Source organism: Protopterus annectens, chromosome 8.part0 (genome assembly GCF_019279795.1).
Source record: "Protopterus annectens isolate FY-2018-M chromosome 8.part0, PAN1.0, whole genome shotgun sequence".
In the NCBI taxonomy this organism is placed as follows: Eukaryota; Metazoa; Chordata; order Ceratodontiformes; family Protopteridae; genus Protopterus; species Protopterus annectens.
The window spans coordinates 160,375,185-160,394,696 of NC_056741.1; the positions used below are offsets into that span (position 1 = coordinate 160,375,185).

The window sequence follows — 19,512 nt, forward strand, 5'->3', positions numbered from 1 at the left end:
AAAACTAACACCAGTAAGGAAGATCACTCTTTACCTGCTTTAAGAAACTAAGGAATAGCACCCAGTTTGCTTATAGCTTATCCAAACTGTCACTAACTAGTCAGATCCAATAGCCAAATGCTGGGAAATAAACTCAGGCAAATGTTACCCCAAAAACAATGATACAAAGCCTGCATATTGCACAAAATCTCAAATCCCCTATCATCACCAAAGAACACTTGCTAAAGAGACTCTCCAAAATGAAAACTATATCGTCCATGGGACTTGATAATATAATCTGTTTCCTAATAAACAATACAATAACATGCCCTAGAGGACCTGTTCCTACAACTAATTCAACCTCAGCCTAGCCATTGGCTTTGCCCCTGAAGTATGATACACAGTTATTATGATGTCACTTCACAAAGGTGGACCCACCACTAACCACAGAAACTACAGTCTCATCTGCAAAGCCATGAAATGTATTACAACTGACCTGATTAACTGTGATATCAAAATCATATAAGGCTTGATCCCCAGCAGTACAGCTTTGTTAAGGGTAGATGTTGTCTAATGAGTCTGGCTAACTTCTTTGAGAAAGTAGCACTGCATGACTTCATATTGCATTGCTTGACTGCACGAATCCATCACAAACATTTTAATTTTCCTACAATCCTTCTGTGAGGTATAGTGAAAATGTTGTACTGCCACCATTAGACGTGCACATTAAATGGTGATTTTTTACAGTAAGTGTTGGAGGTATAACATACTATTGTAGCTTGCATTTAAAGTGACAGGTATTATACTGTCAAACTGTGTTGAAGAAATACCTGTATGATAAATTAATGGTTAAGGCCTTGAAAGTAACCAAATGTCAAGGGGACTTTTACCAGAATTAACAGCCAGGTTAATAACTTGGTAGCTATCAACAGCACTGACAGTAGTGACTTTTAGTGCAGTCATTTTAGGGTCCCATGCCACTGAATATGACACACAAATTGTGCAGTTTCATTTGTAAAATGAGTTTCACAGTTAATGTGCCAAATCACTGTTAAAGATAAAACTGAACTGTGGTGACCTCATAATTCATTACCGCTGTGGGACGGAGTGGAAAAAAAATAATGCATAACGTCAAAATGTTTAAAATGTCTAAAATTCTATACAGTGAGAATTTCAATGAATAAGGTTAAACCAATATACCTCATAAAATGCACCGTAGCATTTCCTTGTGCATATGACACGGTTAAACCAATATACCTCATAAAATGCACCGTAGCATTTCCATGTGCATATGACACGGTTAAACCAATATACCTCATAAAATGCACCGTAGCATTTCCGTGTGCATATGACACGGTTAAACCAATATACCACATAAAATGCACCGTAGCATTTCCATGTGCATATGACACGGTTAAACAAATATACCTCATAAAATGCACCTTAGCATTTCCATGTGCATATGACACGGTTAAACCAATATACCTCATAAAATGCACCATAGCATTTCCATGTGCATATGACACGGTTAAACCAATATACCTCATAAAATGCACCGTAGCATTTCCATGTGCATATGACACGGTTAAACCAATATACCTCATAAAATGCACCGTAGCATTTCCATGTGCATATGACATGGTTAAATCAATATACCTCATAAAATGCACTGTAGCATTTCCATGTGCATATGACACTCAAAGAGACAGAAAATGTTTTATTGCGAGGAAAGAAACTAATCTACAAACCAGATGGTAAGTATGGATAAGACTGTATGGGGAAATGTGTTGGGCATGCAAATGGGGGTTAAAGTAGAAGGCAACAATCTTTTCTTGTGAATAAATAAAAATAAACATAGAAATTACATCAGAGGTTGCTGGTTTGACTTAACATTCTCAAGTACTCAGCAATGGAATACATACCCACTGTCTGGGAAATTAAAAAAAAATATTGAAAGACACCAATGGATGTGTTTCGATGATTAATGAATTACGTGCTTTCTAGAGACAAAGGTTTAAACTTATGTCAGATATATGCAGAAAGAAAACAGGTGTCTGTGATGACATAAAACAGAGACACTATATCATGGTTAACATTTAGTAAAACATACACAGAAATATAGTTTTACAAACATAAAATCAATGTCACTCAGCTTTACAACTTCTAACATGCAGTTTAAAAAGCTCTAGTAATGAATTTGCCATAAACATTTGCTGACTGTGATTATCAGTTAGATCCATGCTCAGTCTGGGAGAGGATCATCATGTAGATCCCTGCTCAGTCTGGGAGAGGATCATCATGTAGATCCCTGCTCAGTCTGGGAGAGGATTATCATGTACATGCCTGCTCAGTCTGTGAGAGGATCATCATGTAGATCCCTGCTCAGTCTGGGAGAGGATCATCAAGTAGATCCCTGCTCAGTCTGGGGCAGGATCATCATGAAGATCCCTGCTCAGTCTGGGACAGGATCGTCACGTAGATCCCTGCTCAATCTGGGACAGGATCATCATGTAGATCTCTGCTCAGTCTGGGAGAGGACTGGCGTGTAGATCCCTGCTCAGTCTGGGAGAGGATTATCATGTAGATCCCTGCTCAGTCTGGGAGAGGATTATCATGTAGATCCCTGCTCCGTCTGGGAGAGGATCATCATGTAGATCCCTGCTCCGTCTGGAAGAGGATCATCATGTAGATCCCTGCTCAGTCTGGGAGAGGATTGTCATGTAGATCCCTGCTCAGTCTGGGAGAGGATTGTCATGTTGCCCGCCCCTACTGTAAATTTGATCTGGGACCCTCCTCCCAGTCTAGTGTCATTACCTCATTCTACCCAGTACAGGGAGAACATTTGAGAAGGCCAATCAGCTTAGTTTCTACTACTCCTTTCTCTCTTTCCACTAAAAAAAAATAATTTCTAAGCTTGTTTCCTGCCTTTCCTGTGGGTAGTCTAATCTGGATATAGATTTGCTGTGTCCAGGGCTATTTGTAGGCTTCTAGGCTCCCAAGCCTTTCTGTGTTGGAGGAAAGCCTTCTAGCTTAATTTTGTTTCTTAGAATTAGCCAGTTTTTTGTTTCAGCACTCAAGTCATTTTCTTTGAGATCAGCACTTGTTCAGAACTTATTGTAAGCACTAAATGAGCTACAAATTACTACAGCACTCGACTTTTCTCACTGACTATAGGGAAAACAGTTTTTAGTACTTAACAAATAAGCACCTATCCAGGCATGTGTAAGGGTCAGCTCCTGGTGTTTTCTCCTGTCTACCTGATTAATCTGGGCATCTTGGGGCAATGCAGTAATTGCCTCATGTGCACAGACAAGCCTCTCCTCCTACCACCCAACACTACAACCTGTGAGAGATGCACTTATATAGCCAAACTGGAAGCAAAGCTCTCTTCACCCAAGACTGGACTAGACAATCAAGAGGAGAAGGTAAACACTTGCACCACACCACACTCGGCACATAGTCTCAAAACCTACACCAGCAAAACACACACCTAGAAACACAAAACACACACCTATGTTCGCGGAGGCTCTCAGCAAAAACCTGCCCAAGCAACAGGGACCTCCAAAGCAGAAACACAAGCAACCTCCTTTCCCCAACACAACCCAAATGACACATAGCCCACAAAGTCAGTGTGCCACACAACCACAGCCCATAAGGCATAACAACGTACCCAACACTCTAGTCATAGGTGACTCTATAGTCAGGCACACTGATGTTTCACTCACCAGGCTAAACAAGGAGAAAGTTACTGTCAGCTGCCTGTCGGGTGCCAGGATCTGCCACATAACGCATGCACTCAGGTCACTCCACAACAAGTACAAATATGACTCTGTCATTGTCCATGTTGGTGTGAATGACCTGAGACGTACCTCCTTGGACTACATGAAAAGGGACATGGAGGAGCTGTCTAATCTTGTAGCCCAGGCAGGTATGACCCTAGTCCTGAGTAGCATCCTGCCATCACCCAGAATGATACCACAGAGTACAAGGACAAAATGATTGACTTCAACAATTGGCTAAGCTTCTGGTGTCATTCTAAGGGGATCCAGTATCTGTCTGCCTGGGATGACATGATCGACAAACCACGATGCTTTGCCAGAGATGGCCTGCACCTGCCGCCCCTGGGGATTCCAGATACTGGCTAAGGCTCTAGCCACCCCTATAGTGCCTTTTTTAGGCAAGGTTCAAATGACAAATTCACCACCCTAACAGGTATAGGCAAGAAGAATCTGAGGGTATTGCTACTCAATGCTAGAAGTCTAAACCTCAAAATGCACTCACTCGAGGCACTCCTTAAAATGGAGAACATCGACATCTGTGCAGTGACACAGACCAGGTTCAAGGTTCTAGAGAGTACCCCTGGGGCATTATCAGGCTATAATTCATACCACACCTTTAGGCCACCTAACCTGGACCGAAACACTAAAGGCGGAGGCGTGTCCATATTCATTAAGGATATCCACACTTCCAGGCTAGTTGCTCAGCATAATGCATCCCAGATTATCCAAGTGCAACTAACTCTGGGCAAGACCGCAATCCAAATTGTTGTTTGCTACAGATCCCCCACCATGCCCCAGGATTCCCACTCCTCATTTCTTAATACACTGAAAAATATTAGGGTACAACTTAACACCCTAATAATGGGCGATTTCAACTACCCTACCATTAACTGGGAAAACTACTCATGTACCAACTCTTGTCCTCAATGTTTTCTGGAATTCATAAATTCCAATGCCATGGATCAACTTATCCACACCCCACCAGGGGCAGCAATATCCTAGACCTGGTTATTACCAACATGGGCAACCGGTGCTCCACACCAGAGGTCAATTCCTCATTGGTCAGATCCGACCACAAGCTAATTACCCTAGACATCCACATCCATCCCCTATCCCCCATTAGGGAAACCACAGTAAAAAAATTTCTCCAAAGACAACTTCACGGTTCTTAAGACAGAAGTGGCAAACTTCACAACAACCATGCTGACGGACAACAGAGGTATGACTGCTGAATCCTACACAAATGCACTTTATAAGCACTTACATGACTGCATGGATCATGCAATCCCTAACAGAACCAAGATGCTATCCTTCCAAAAAAGGAAGCCAATCTGGTGGTCCCCTGGCATAAACAAACTCTATAACAGAAGAAAGAAACTGTTGAAAACAGTAAAATCCCATGATTGGAGAAACTCCCTGGTCAGCCTCAGTAAGAAGCTGAGATCCCTCATAAAATCCTCCAAAGCTAGTTATGAAAACAAAATCGCCACTGACTCTAAAGACAACCACAAAGCATTCTACAGCTATGTCAATAATCTCAATGGCAACACTCAGATCTGCTCTGAGTTACAGCACAATGGCACTAAATATACAGAACCAACTGATATTGCCAACATCCTGGCAGATAGATTCAGTGCTAACTTTACCCCCCTGTCATCCCCTAAAGGGCCCATCTCTATACCAGAAGAATGCAAAGTTCCTGTAACCACGGCTGCACAGGTAAGAAACACACTTTCCAAAGCCAAGAACACAGCATCCATGGGACCTGACGACATCCCAGGCTGTGTTCTACATGAACTACAGAATAAACTGACACCCCACCTAAGTACCATGTTCAATCATAGCCTCACCTCAGGCTATGTGCCCACTGAATGGCGCACAGTGACAGTTATCCCACTCCACAAAGAGGGAGCCACCACACACCCCGGAAACTACCGCACCATTAGCCTAATGAACCTGGTCTGCAAGGCTATGGAACGTATCATCATGGAACTTATAAACAATGACATTGGTAATCTCCAAACTCAGGACCCCACCCAGTTTGGGTTTATAAAAGGCAGATCATGTCTCCTAAACCTGATAGACTTCTTTGAAGCAGTCACCAAAGCCATAGATGAGGGTAAGGTGGTTCACACAGCTTATCTAGATCTCGCCAAGGCTTTTGACACCATCCCCCACTCTGGAATTATAGATAAACTCACTAAACTAGGTATAAATCCCTATGTCACAAGATGGGTTGCCAACTGGCTCACTGACAGAACCCACACTGTGAAAGTAGCAGACTCCAAATCTAACTTCTGACCAGTGACAAGTGGAGTACTACAGGGTTCAGTCCTGGGTCCTCTCCTGTTTGGTATCTACTTCTCTGAAGTACAGGCCAACACAAAAGGTTTTTGGCTAACGAAGTTCGCAGATGACTGCAAACTAGGAGCCATAATCAAAACTCCAAAAGATGTGGAGATCCTACAAAAGGGCCTCACTGAGACAGATGCCTGGTGTCAAAGCCATGGCCTCAAGCTCAATGCCAAAAAGTGCATTGTCATCCCTTTTGGTAAAAACTCAGTACCCATGAACTACCACATAGGCGGTAGTCTACTTAACACTGAAAGTGTGATAAGAGACATTGGGACACAGGTGGACAGTAGGCTCTCTTTTGATAATCACATTGCCACAGTAGTCAGGAAATCCTTCTACGTGGCACACCTCATCACAAAAGGTTTCTCATCCGGGAAAAAAGACGTCATTGTTCCCCTCTACTCGTCACTCATTAGACCCATTATAGAGTACAATGCCCCTTTTGATATGTACCTCACAAGACATCTACAACAACTGGAAAGGCCACAGAAATACCTCACAAAGAGGATTACCGGCCTCAAACAGATGCCCTATGAAGACCGTCTCAAAAAACTGCAGCTTTACTCCATTGCATATCGCCTACTCAGAGGAGATCTCTGCCTAACACACAAAGCTATGCCAAACCCAGAGCTCTTAGACATGCTCCACTTAAAGAAATCCCACTCCCTACAAGCTACACGGTCTAGGGACCTAAACCTTGTCACCACAATAAACAGAATATGCTGGAGGGATAGATTCCTGTCCCAGAGACTTCCCATACTCTGGAACAAACTACCTATCTATATCAAACAAAGCTCCTCATTAGCGCTCTTCAAGAAAAATCTTGATGATTGGATGGGAAATAGGAAATTCACCCCAGGGATCACTTCTGTGGCTCTGCTCAACTGTGGCACAGGAAAATAATTTTCTTGGGTGGCGAAAACCAGGGTACCTTTGGCTAGGCTTATATAGGCCCTAGGGCCAATAGCCTAGTACTGATCTATGAATCTATGAACCTATGTACATCCCTGCTCCGTATGGGAGAGGATCATCATGTAGATCCCTGCTCAGTCTGTGAGAGGATCATCATGTGGATCCCTGCTCAGTCTGGAAGAGGATTATCATTTAGATCCCTGCTCAGTCTGGGAAAGGATTATCATTTTGATCCCTGTTCAGTCTGGGGGAGTATCATCATGTAGATCCCTGCTCAGTCTGGGAGAGAATTATCATGTAAATACCTGCTCAGTCTGGGAGAGGATTATCATCTAGATCTCTGCTCAGTCTGGGAGAGCATTATCATTTAGATCCCTGCTCAATCTGGGAGAGGATCATCATGTAGATCCCTACTCAGTCTGGGACAGGATTGTCATGTACATCCCTGCTCAGTCTGGGAGAGGATTGTCATGTACATCCTTGCTCAGTCTGGGAGAGGATTATCATGTGGATCCCCGCTCAGTCTGGGAGAGGATTATCATGTGGATCACTGCTCAGTCTAGGAGAGGATCATCATGTAGATCCCTGCTCAGTCTAGGAGAAGATTATCATTAAGATCCCTGCAGATCCCTGCTCAGTCTGGGAGATGAGCACTATTAACTGTCTGCAAAGGGTGATGAGAACTTTATGTTTGCTTAAAGGTATATATGGCCTAGCTAGCATTTTATGGTTCCTGTGATCCCTTACTTAGTATTGTCCCTATATTTCTATGTGCATTATTGAGTGATCTCTTAAGCCTATGCAATGTGCAATATGAATGTGCAGTTAGAAAAATATATAAAAAATGACATAAAATAATAAACATAATAGAACACTACAACATTAAAAATATAAAGACTCAAAATTATAAAATAGGTTATATTCATAACATGAACAGTGCCACTCTCTATAAAGTTAATATACAAGCCAACGCTCAAAACTGTGGAGTTGAAAACAGTGCTAAGATGAGACATAATGCAAATTAACAATAGCTGTACTAAATCAGTAGATGATATGGCAATAAAAAGTATATCTTCTTAAAAGGAATAAAATACTACATTGCCTGTAATATATAATGAGAACACCAAAGACCCATGCACACATCAGCAAACAGCAGTATAACAGGACTGAGGGTGAAAGACAGCCACAAAGAACAAACAGCCACGAAAGTAACCCTGAAAGCACAGTCAAAACAAAGTTCAAATATTCCTCCAGATGAATGAATGGAGTCCTGGTACAAAACCCACAGCAAGGAACAGCCTGATAGCTATTACATAAAGGTCACTTGACAGTGGTACCCACAATCAGAAAATGGATGACAACCCATCCTGAAGATTCCCCACCAGAGTTCCAATAAACATACCTTATCCAAGCAATTACCAACACTGAAAATGGACTTTAAGGCAACTTGAACAGAATGGCAGTTAAAAGTATACATTAAGCAACTCTGCTTTTCCCAAATGATGTTCATAGGTTCATAGGTCATTACTAGGCTAATGGCATAAGAACCTTTACAAGCCTAGCCAATTATACCCATAATATGACAATATTATGTCTTAATTCCCCAGATATGGGATGGGGTAGTATCAGGTCATGGTTCTTTTGGTGTTGGAGCCTTGAGTCATTTTACAGACTGCTCCTGTCCATAAGGGACATGGGCATGTATAGACATGACAACAATACACAAAATGTGTATGTCAAACTAACAAATCCATCAACCCATCCATTCACAACTTCTTTTCACATTGCACATGGAGTTGGGTGTCACTTCAACAGTGACAATTAACTAGAGCCTAGATTCAAACCACCGGGTGGCTAGCCCTGACATAGCTGCTCTTTCATACGAAATACTCATATATGCACTCACACCTATGGCCAATTTAGAGTTTTCAGTCCACCTACTGCATGTCTTTGGAGTGTGGGAGGAGACCTGAGCAACCAGAGGAAACCCAACTGAATATAAGGAGGACATTCAGACTCCACACAGAAGGTACCCCCCCCCCCCCACTGAGAACTGAACTGGAGAACCTCTTGCTGTGAGGCAACAATGTTATCTACTGTGCCACTGTGTCAGTCTTAATTAACAGATATGATATGCATATTCCAATAATCCCACAATAAAATAATGTAGTGCTGACTTCAAGAAGTGCCAGAACAGCCTTGCCATTTCCTCCTTCGATAATGAACAATCATGAGAAGAAAATTAAAATACGTCACAAGTCCAATCAAGCATTGAAATAAAGCAGGCAGTAGTGCAAAAGCTAAGTATCAAGTCCTGTTGGCATAGGAAATCAAATAACCTCAAAAAGTAGTCTAGAAAACTCCATGTAATGCAAAATGAAGACAACATAGCACCAGAGAATTCACACTTAAAAATTTACAATCCACACTTGTATAAAAAGTTACTCTATATGTAAGTATGTTTCCACACTCTTCCTTGGCTCATGTCACAATGTAATCCATCCATGCTTTTTTTATTTATTTACTGGCACTAGTAAAAAAGCACATAACTAGGCAAACAAATTTATTTTTTGTGTGTTATGCTTCGGCAACTGTATTACATTTGACATGATAAGAGAATGGCAGTATTCAGGAACTGTGAAATTGAGTTTGTACGTCAGGCCAATATGGCACAGTTTGCTGGGCGTGGCAGATGAAAATGTGGAGGAAAGTCGGGGAATGGAGCAAGCACGTGGAAGAGAAAAGTAGAAGTGGCCAAAGGTAAGGAAACATGAAAGGCTGAGTGGACTAATTCAGTTTAGGGATGTGGATGAGTGTTCAGGGAGGTCCCTTGGAATTAAACACTGTCTAAAGGCAGGGGTGAGGTGTTTGCAAGAATAGAAGAGTTCAAGTCTGAGGACTGTGGATAGCATAATAATGTGGCGGCAGGGAACAGATAATGGGTTTTGGAGAAAATGCATACAATTTGAGGAAGGGAGATTAGTCGTAGTTAGCTCTACACTTTTGTCATACATCAGTGAAATTAATTCTTAGTTCACCCTCTAGCATCAACAATAAAGTTAACAAGAACAAGTTGTGATGTTTGTTATCACCAAGCAAACACCTAATATCTTTAGATATAAGGCAAGTCAGTAACATCACCAGCTGGTGTCTCCCTTTGCTCTGTGGCACAATGAGAATCCTCAATGAACAGCATACTTTAACCTTGTATTTTGGTTTTGTTTCTGCAAAACTTAACATAATTTTTTAGCCATCTTACACAAAACGTGATCACTGCTAGCAACCAAAGAAAGATTAAGTTGCCAGAGAAGAAGTTCTCATTCCACTTTTAAAGTATGGATTACCATTTGCAATAGCCATGTCCTCGATTAATTACAATAAGCCTCAGCTTCTGCTTAATGAAATCATGACTCTCTCGCCATGTGCTGGATTACACTGCCCAGCCCTCACTAAACCAAACCTGCTGTCCACGGACTCAGTCACTGTAGCCACATATTTACTAACTTCTAAAGTTCTCTTCCATGATTGCTCTCACTCTCTTGTGTACAGCCTCCATCCTTCTATCTTTGGAACTAAATCCTTTTCCACTCCTCTCTCCTGCATACCCATTAGAATGCATCAGGAACGCTTTCTCCTCCTGGGGCCTATTGTCTGGAGTTCACACCAACTCATGAAGTACATCACTACAGTTCATTGGCTTAAACTTAACTTTATTAACATACCTCACAATCTGCATACGTCGCTGCCTAGAGATTTAGCTCGTCATTGGCACTGTCAAAGGAAAAATGTTGTTAACTATCTTGAAGGGGGTTTGTACAGCACTTTCAGCTCAGTTATGCTACTGTACGATTTTCTTCTAGCTGTGCTGTATTCAGTACTGCATCCGCATTTCAGGAATCACAGCAAGTTAAAGGATACATAGTTTTGCAACCGTTAGGTCCGGCCAGCCCCTGCCCCACACTGTACTTCCCTTCTTGAGGAAGGCTAGGGAGATACAGCCTAGGATGGGAACTTGCAAGGTGTAATGTTGTGACATATACCACTTTTATTGTCAGTTTATACAATTTAATTTAATTTTGTAATGATTTTTTGTTGTACACTTATTTCTAACAATAACATATTTGAAAAGGGGCTCATGGGTCTGTTATACCTACAATAACTAACTAAACCTCATGACTCCCTGTTATACAGTGGCAAATTTACTGCAATAGTATTATTCTACATCCTGTCCAGACACAGAGTTTTTGATTTGTATTAATATCTGTGTCTTAAAAAAATAATCAGATATTTTTCATTTCCTCTGGCACCATATAACAGGAAACATTTTTCTAAATTCAGTAAACCTATGAAATGCTTATAAGGTAGGCATAGAACTGAATACATTTACGGCTACAAAGGGGTCATCTAGGATGAAAGGATTTGGCAAGGTAGAAGGAATGAAGAAATAAAGCAGCTTAAACTTAAAGCAAAGATAAACAAAACACTGATGTTGGGCAACAGAAATCCAAAAAGGATAGAGTTTGAGGGGAAAGTACTGGCAACAACTGAAAGAGGAAAAAGGCATGAAGTGGACATTTTTTAATGATCTACATAAAACCAAGAAATATGACATAGAAAAGAGGATGTTGGTGGTGTAGTTGTATATACTGAATAGCACACTACCTCTTGGTGGTGTAGTTGTATATACAGAATAGCACATTACCTCTTGGTGGTGTAGTTGTATATACAGAATAGCACACTACCTCTTGGTGGTGTAGTTGTATATACAGAATAGCACATTACCTCTTGGTGGTGTAGTTGTATATACTGAATAGCACATTACCTCTTGGTGGTGTAGTTGTATATACTGAATAGCACACTACCTCTTGGTGGTGTAGTTGTATATACAGAATAGCACACTACCTCTTGGTGGTGTAGTTGTATATACTGAATAGCACACTACCTCTTGGTGGTGTAGTTGTATATACAGAATAGCACATTACCTCTTGGTGATGTAGTTGTATATACTGAATAGCACACTACCTCTTGGTGGTATAGTTGTATATACAGAATCGCACACTACCTCTTGAAAACGGACAATTATCAACAGGCACAAACTGTAGTAAAGTTTCCATCTGAAGTACTAATCATGGACCTGGAGACCTGCCTTCAAAAGGACTTAGACATGATGGAAGCACTCCGGATAAGGAAGACAGAAATAATGGATGGTCTGTATCTGAGGCCATGTGAGAAATACAATGGCAAACAATGTTCCCTCTAGATGACTGGGGGAATGGGATCGTAATGGAAATGTCTGACTAGCTCAGAGAAATGCATGTTCAATTCTCAGAGGTATGTGTGTAAGAATGAGACACTACAAGGTGAAGCAAGGGAAAGTGATGACATGTTCTTCCATTGGGGATCATAGAGACAGACACCAGCACTTGCCAAGAACTAGCGGGGTAAAAAAAAAAAAAAAAAAAAAACAAGGAGTTAAAGAATATATAGAAACTATAGCAAATATATAAGGCGTGCTATGTAAAGAAACAGGAAAGGGTAAACTTTGGGTCAAAAAAGGTCTGCTGCTAATTCTTTATGTAGAAAAACAGACTAGGTGATATAAATGGTAAATAATCTTGCAACAGTGTCAGTTATTCCATATTTCATATACATTTAGTACTGCTGTGATTCATGAAGACACATTTAGTCAAGCCCCTATTTCATTGAAAGTCTGAAACCCATCTGAAGGCTATGTGATCTTACAGCAAGTCATATTACAAAGGGTGAAGTGTTCTACATGTGAAGTGAGGGGGTTTCCTCACCACCACAACCATTATCACAGCACACAATGCTTTATTTTAACTGGTTTTGGTTTCATATTTTGATGATGTACGACCCTGCTGAATCCAGTCTTGATTTGAATCCGGTCTTGACTGGACCATCTCTATCCAGAGATGTACTGAGTTTGGAATGTGATACAATGTATTGACAATTATGAAATAAAAGCATCCGTGTTACAAGCATCTACCACAACCATGGCCTTAAGTCACTTTTATTACAGTAGCTGCCACCGGTCTCAGTTTATCATTGTATTACCAGGCCTGTTTAAAGAAATGTATTTGTTTATTTATATTTCTTTGCCAGGGCAGTGAACTTATATCAGTGCTGACAAATTTCAGGCTCAGTGTGGGTGAAATACAAAACATTTCACAAAAAAATACAGAAATGTAAGCAATAACAGAAGAGTTCCAACTAATTACTTATTGCTCTAGCAAACCTATTTAAGGGAGTATTCTGTAAACCTACAACATGCAATAGATGACAGATTTAACAAGAGACCAAACGTTTTTATGTAAGAAAACATATTTTTTAACTTTTCTAGCCATTTGACTTGGAGGTGTGGCATTACATTATTACCTGTACCGAAGTGCACAGCACACCCCCAAAATCATCATACCATACAATGCCCTGTAGTCACACCCCACAACATACTTAACTATCACAATGTTGTCCTGACTGTAAACTAAAATACAAGTAGGAGCAGGAAAAAAATGTACAAAAAAGCTAGAATAAATGTAAAACTTTTCTGACATGGAAGGTCATATGTTTAAGGCTCATCCATCTATGCTTGAACTTTATAAAAGGATCTGTCTGTTTTCTATGAGCCAGTGGGTGAAACAGCTAATATTTTGTAATCTGAAACCTCAAAATGAAGACGCTAAGGAACCAAAACAGCAAATACAAATGCCCTAAACACCAAAACGGTGATACTTCTGATTGCAAAAAATGTTTTTCTTTCAGGAAGCAAGCCATGACCCTGTACCCCCAAACAAATATAAACAAACTCCACAGTTACTCATATACAAAGAAGGGAGAAATCTTCCACAACAAAGGAATTACTGATGGTGCACCACCTACAAGTTGCACCAGCAGGGACTTCCATTGGAAATGGTAATCAGTGTTCTATTTGTCAGCATATAGCATCTCTGACTATTGATGCTTGAGTGACAAGATGTTGTCTACTTGTAAATATACCTGTGCAATCATATAACTTGTAAGTCATTTTACAAGTTGCTTGACCGCCCTAGTCTCTCTAAACCTTGGTAAACTCATATGGTAGCAACTGCATCTTGTTTGTTAAATCAGGTATGACTTCAGTGACCACCAGTTATAAACATTTGTTCCAATTGTGAAAATGACATACAGATTTTACTCAGTGAGTCGATTGTTATTCACTGCAAAGAGTATTCAGTTAACTTAAATACTCCACACCCAAAATGTAACATATCAGTCTAGAGTACAAATCCAGTTATCAAAAGATAAATAATCAAACAGTATAGCTGTTGTGAACTAAAAGGCAGCATTACTACACCTGGGCTTCAGGACGGCCATGAGACTCATGTTACAGAACACAGTTCGCAGCAGACAATACTTAAACATGGTATTAATGCAAGATAAAAAGTAGTACATAAAAACAAAACAGCTATATTACTATGCACAGGATACAGCATATTTAAGACAAAAAAAAAATAAGATACCATAAAGGTTTTCCAGAGACCTAAAAGAAACCTCAAAAGACACCTGACAAGTACTATCAACCAAGAGGGAAGTAATCTCACAGCAACTTACCTGGAGGATTGCAGAGCGGAGGCACTTGCGGTTGCAGAGGGAAGCCAGATACACCTGTCAAGGGTGACGATACACAAGAAGGAGGCGGGGCCTGAGGTTGTGCAAAGGAATTCACTGTAATAATGAGATGGAGAAAGAAAAGGTTGGTTTGGAAACATATGTGAGGTCAGAAACTAGGCTAGAAGGAGGAACTGAAGCATAATGTTGAGACTGGGTACATGCAAAATAAAGGTAGACAGTCATACAGACAGAAGGAATTAAAAGTAACAAAAGGACGAAAAGATGGAAAAACCAGTACAGACACAGCCAGATAATAAACAGATATTATTCATAGCTAGACTGACAAAATATCTGCAGCTAAGCATGCCAGCTAAAGACTGCAACCTGAAAACAGGTATAATTTTCATGAACTTTTCTTAATCAAAGTTCTTCACTATTGACATATAACCAATGCTATTGAAAGCTATCAATCCCAATTCAGATACAAGGTTGTTGCTTCATAACACAGAGATTTTTTTCCTTGTGATGATCCAGTTGTTGTAATACTCCGTGAGATCCAGTTGTTGTAAGACTCTGTCTCCATTCCTTTGATCCTTCAATATAAGAAGTTAGACCGTGTATGTGCTATTCATTTTCTAAATCAGTCTGGGCACTTACGTGAATGTCATGTGTTTTCTTTCAGTGAGTTTAAACCCTTTCTTGTTATACTAAGTTGGGTTGATTCACAAAGTCCAGAACACTGAAATATTTGACTAAGAATGCCTCTTGAAGTAATTCATATCACAACTTGTCTTTCTGTAGCCCAGGAAGGAAATATCTAAAACAGAATTTCTCAAATGATGAGGGCAGCCTCTACAGGGAGGTCCAGGGTAGTTTCACTGGAAGATCAAGCAAATCAGAAAACTCTGGGTACTTGAGATATTAACTGTCCTGCATGTTTGTTTTTAAAATCAAGCTAAATGCACAAGAAAAATTAGGTAATGAATACAAGTGTTTATGTGAAATTCAATAGTAAAAACCACTCAGCTAAATTCTAAACATTTCATCTGTATACAAAAATACAGAAATGTTATCAATAACAATAGTTCAGACTAATTAGATTAGATGTGTGCATGTACACCTATGTCAGAATACTGGTATGGGGTTGATCGGTTTCCATAAACTGAAATTTATATGTTATGTATGCAGAAGTCTAAAAACCTTTTTAGTAGCTTTTGGAATAAGCCATAATCTCTCATGCCTCTGAGCTTTTCACTGGTTCTTCTCTAAATTTGTTCCATCCCAATTTCTCTTTTTCTTGCTAATTGGGTGACATACTACTGCAACACATTTCTGCTTAAGGCATATACAATGTGTATAAATGATAGTTTGTGTGTGTTTCTGCGGAAATTAACAATCTAAACTACTTCAAGCATACCTGTTTACCCAAAAGTGATCTTTGCAACGTGTTCACTAAAGGACAACCACCAAGATATAAAATTTCTTCAGCCATATCATTTACTTGCTTTATGCGCTTCCCATTCACTTTTAATAATCCATATTTCTGAAAAAGGTATAGTATAATGACATGTTACTTCAGAAAAAGTATACTTCCACATACTATCTGACCAGTACTGGACTGTAGCATCTGTCCTAAGAGGAGGTACAACTAGCATGAGGACAGGAAGTTATCATACCTTCCTTCCTGATACTCTCCAAGGAGAAGGATTTAGTCCTACACTAATAACTTCTTAAGACGTGGCCCCTAAAGCTGACCTGACTTTTGAGATTACATATTTTTGCATTCCAATGATGAGATACGTTTTAAGATGAACAAACCAAAACTCACAATATTTGTCATGCTGACTTGGTCAACTTTTCAGAGAACTGCCCACCACACTATGCTATCAAATAAAAATAAAATAAGCACATACGCCATAACCCATAACTGTCTGGCAGATATTGCAGAGGACTGAATATCCAAACTGTTAATCAGCTGCTTTCTGTAATCAAAGGGTACAGGGTTTAATTCCTTTCACCTCTACTTGCCAACTGGATGACTCTGAGAAAGTCATTTAACCAGGCAGTTCTCCTGGATTACACCTGAAAACAGACAGTTGTGTTCAGTGGGCTTACCCAGTTAACAACTATATCTTTAATGGGCATAATTGTATTCTAGTACCCCGCATGGATGCACAATAGCAAGGCCAATCCAAGCCCCGCCTAACAGCCAATATGTCCTCAGCAGCCTGATAAATATTCATCAGGTATGTGTCCTCAGCAGCCTCATAAATATTTATCAGGTGTGAATGCTTGCTGGCTGAATCATTGTTTAAGTCAAGAATGTTAAGGTGATGACCTCTGTAGATTTAGTTTCATTTTGTATAACCTGTTGCCAAACAGGAATAATACATTTTAGAAAGAGTGTCTAAGGAGCACAACTTCTTGATTTCTGAGCTTCCAGTTTAATCTATGTCTCGATACGTGGCATTCATTTACTTAGTCATCACAGGTATAGGCAGTTCACCATGAAACGCCTACAAACTGAGGTAGCAGACCTTAGTGACATGCTTATTTGTTCACAGGTGAGCAGGCAAAGTGATCAAAAAGTAAAACATCCAGGAGTCCAGTCTTGTGAAAAGATCATGCCGAGTTGTGTAAAGCGGCACTCCAAATTTTTCAGGCTGTCTAGGTATAAGTCGTTCTCTGTACATTTCCCTCATTTCTGTACCTTATACATTTTGTGAATTTCAGTCATTTAGTTTGCTTGAATGACATTCATTTTGCTTATTTTTTCACCAGTTTAAATACTTAACTGTAAATGTCAAAGTCCTGCCAGACTCATAATTTGTATAAGTAACATTCCAATATTTGACAGAAGTGTTGTTAATTTTAAATAAATTCTGCTGGTCTATATATTCTGGATTGTTTGTTTTATTAAATTGTAATGGTTATTTCTGTGGTGATGTAATTCACTTTTTGCTGCACAGCTTCTTGGCTTGAAAGGTGAATACAAACAATACTGTATTTATTTCAGGAATTACTAAAATCATGTTGCTGTAATACAAAGGTGGTGGTGGGGTCCCTGGTAGCAACCATGTCCCCAGCAGCAGCCAACATCCTGAATCGCAATGAAGGATCCCAGCTTGGTGGATGCACACCCAGGACCACCAACTTAAATACTGTCAGAGCCACTAAACTTCCAGTAAGTAAAAGAGCAGTGTTTCCGCCAATCTGCTCCGTTACCTTGACTCGCCAACTAGCTTCAATCTGCATGTCTGTCAATTGTGTTTCATTTGCCGTTTTTGCCTAGTTTTCATTACCTATCATGTCACATCCATTTGGTGTGTCAATCACACAGACCTCGCCCACTTCTGCACAGTCTGACCATGTGGGGCACTAGGATACAATTATGCCATTTAACAGCTCTTTCAAAAATGTTTTCCTAGTGTGATGCTTCCCTTGGAGTTATCCTTAAACAAGTTGATTCTGTCCTCATTGCACTCCAGTATCTCTGAAACAAACACAGTGAAGTGCACCAAATTCAGAACTAGCAATAGTGCACTGTCACCATCTTTTACCTGTAAGGGTCTTCTTCATGGTCAGCCTCAGTGTCCTTTCTTCCAGTCACCACTCCACCCCCCTCAGCTCTGTATCCAAACCCTAACTTTGGAGACAACTGAGTAGCATTCTGTGAGAGACTGAGTTGGCAGTCTTAATGAAAATCAGGAAACTCAATGTCTGGTATGTCCAAGTCCAGTGGTACAGTAACTAGTCATAAAACTGCATCAAGCTGAACTGGCAGCAAATTCTAACAAACAAATCTATGCAGGTTGGTGTCCTGGACTTGGCTGCACTCCAAGAATACCACAAATATTCCTTGATAATTCTCCATTACCACATCTCTTTGCCTACTACCAAGAATGGGCTCCTTTTCCTGTATTTTCCAGGGCTGGATGTGTGACTTTTCTGCCTCTACAGGCACAGGCACACACACACACACACACACACACACACACACAAAAACACATGCAAAAAAAAAAAACTTCAAAATCCTGAACGATCAGCATACAACGCCGAACAGGAGATTTCCCTTTTCCTTGCTGTAGTGCGATCTCGGAGTTGGTATTTTAAGTAGTGAGGGGTGCAGGGGGCTTGCCCCCCTGCAAAAACATGTTTTGTGATGTGTTGACTGCTTTTTTTTGGGTGGGGTTCTTAATTTCAAGATTCCAAGATCTCGAGGTTCTGAATTCGATATTCTGAACCTCGGGATTTTGGTACTTTGAAATTAAGAAGTGAATAAAGATAGATTTTATGAGTTCATTATCCTTTAAGTTCATTTTATTGCTAAAATGAAAACTAAGTTGCAAAAGTTACATGATTACTTTTGTCCTAAGTCAGGACTTCATCTTATCTTTCATTGTAAAACTATACACTCCATACAAAGTTCAATACCAAACACTATAAACAGTATTCTAAGGGAACTAGTCTGATGGGGGAGGGGGTGGATGTTCACTGCTCAGGTCCTGTTGACATTTGCACCACAAATTCCCAGCAATGTGTTGACACTCCAAATTGTGAAGGAACATTAACAAAAGAAGACTGCAATATGTTTGCTTTGCAGAAATAATCTTTAAAGACCTTTAGCACAAGAATGAAAATAGATGATGAAATCTTATTTAATTTCATAACAATACCTATAATTATTTAGCCAAAATCTTATTTTACTTAAGAAGTATTGCAGTAATTATTCTGCCTGCTCTAGAGGTTAAGCAGCCCTTCTGCCAGAGTACTTTGTACTATACATCGCAGCTCTTGCTTAGTTTCCCTATAGCAGCAACATGTCATTAGATTTAAAAGTAAGAGAAATATCCATAGAAAAAAAGCAGTGCATGACAAA

At 40.1% G+C, this 19,512-nt stretch overlaps 1 protein-coding gene across 4 annotated transcripts in view; it reads right to left on the minus strand.

Moving 5' to 3' along the window:
* FOXJ2 (forkhead box J2) overlaps positions 1-19,512 on the minus strand; it is a 1,179,137-nt gene that overhangs the window by 15,020 nt on the left and 1,144,605 nt on the right. For all 4 annotated transcript variants that reach the window (XM_044079672.1, XM_044079673.1, XM_044079674.1 and 1 more), the window contains one exon: positions 14,634-14,747. In XM_044079672.1, coding sequence (XP_043935607.1) covers positions 14,634-14,747 — 114 coding nt within the window. The remainder of the gene's footprint in view (positions 1-14,633; positions 14,748-19,512) is intronic.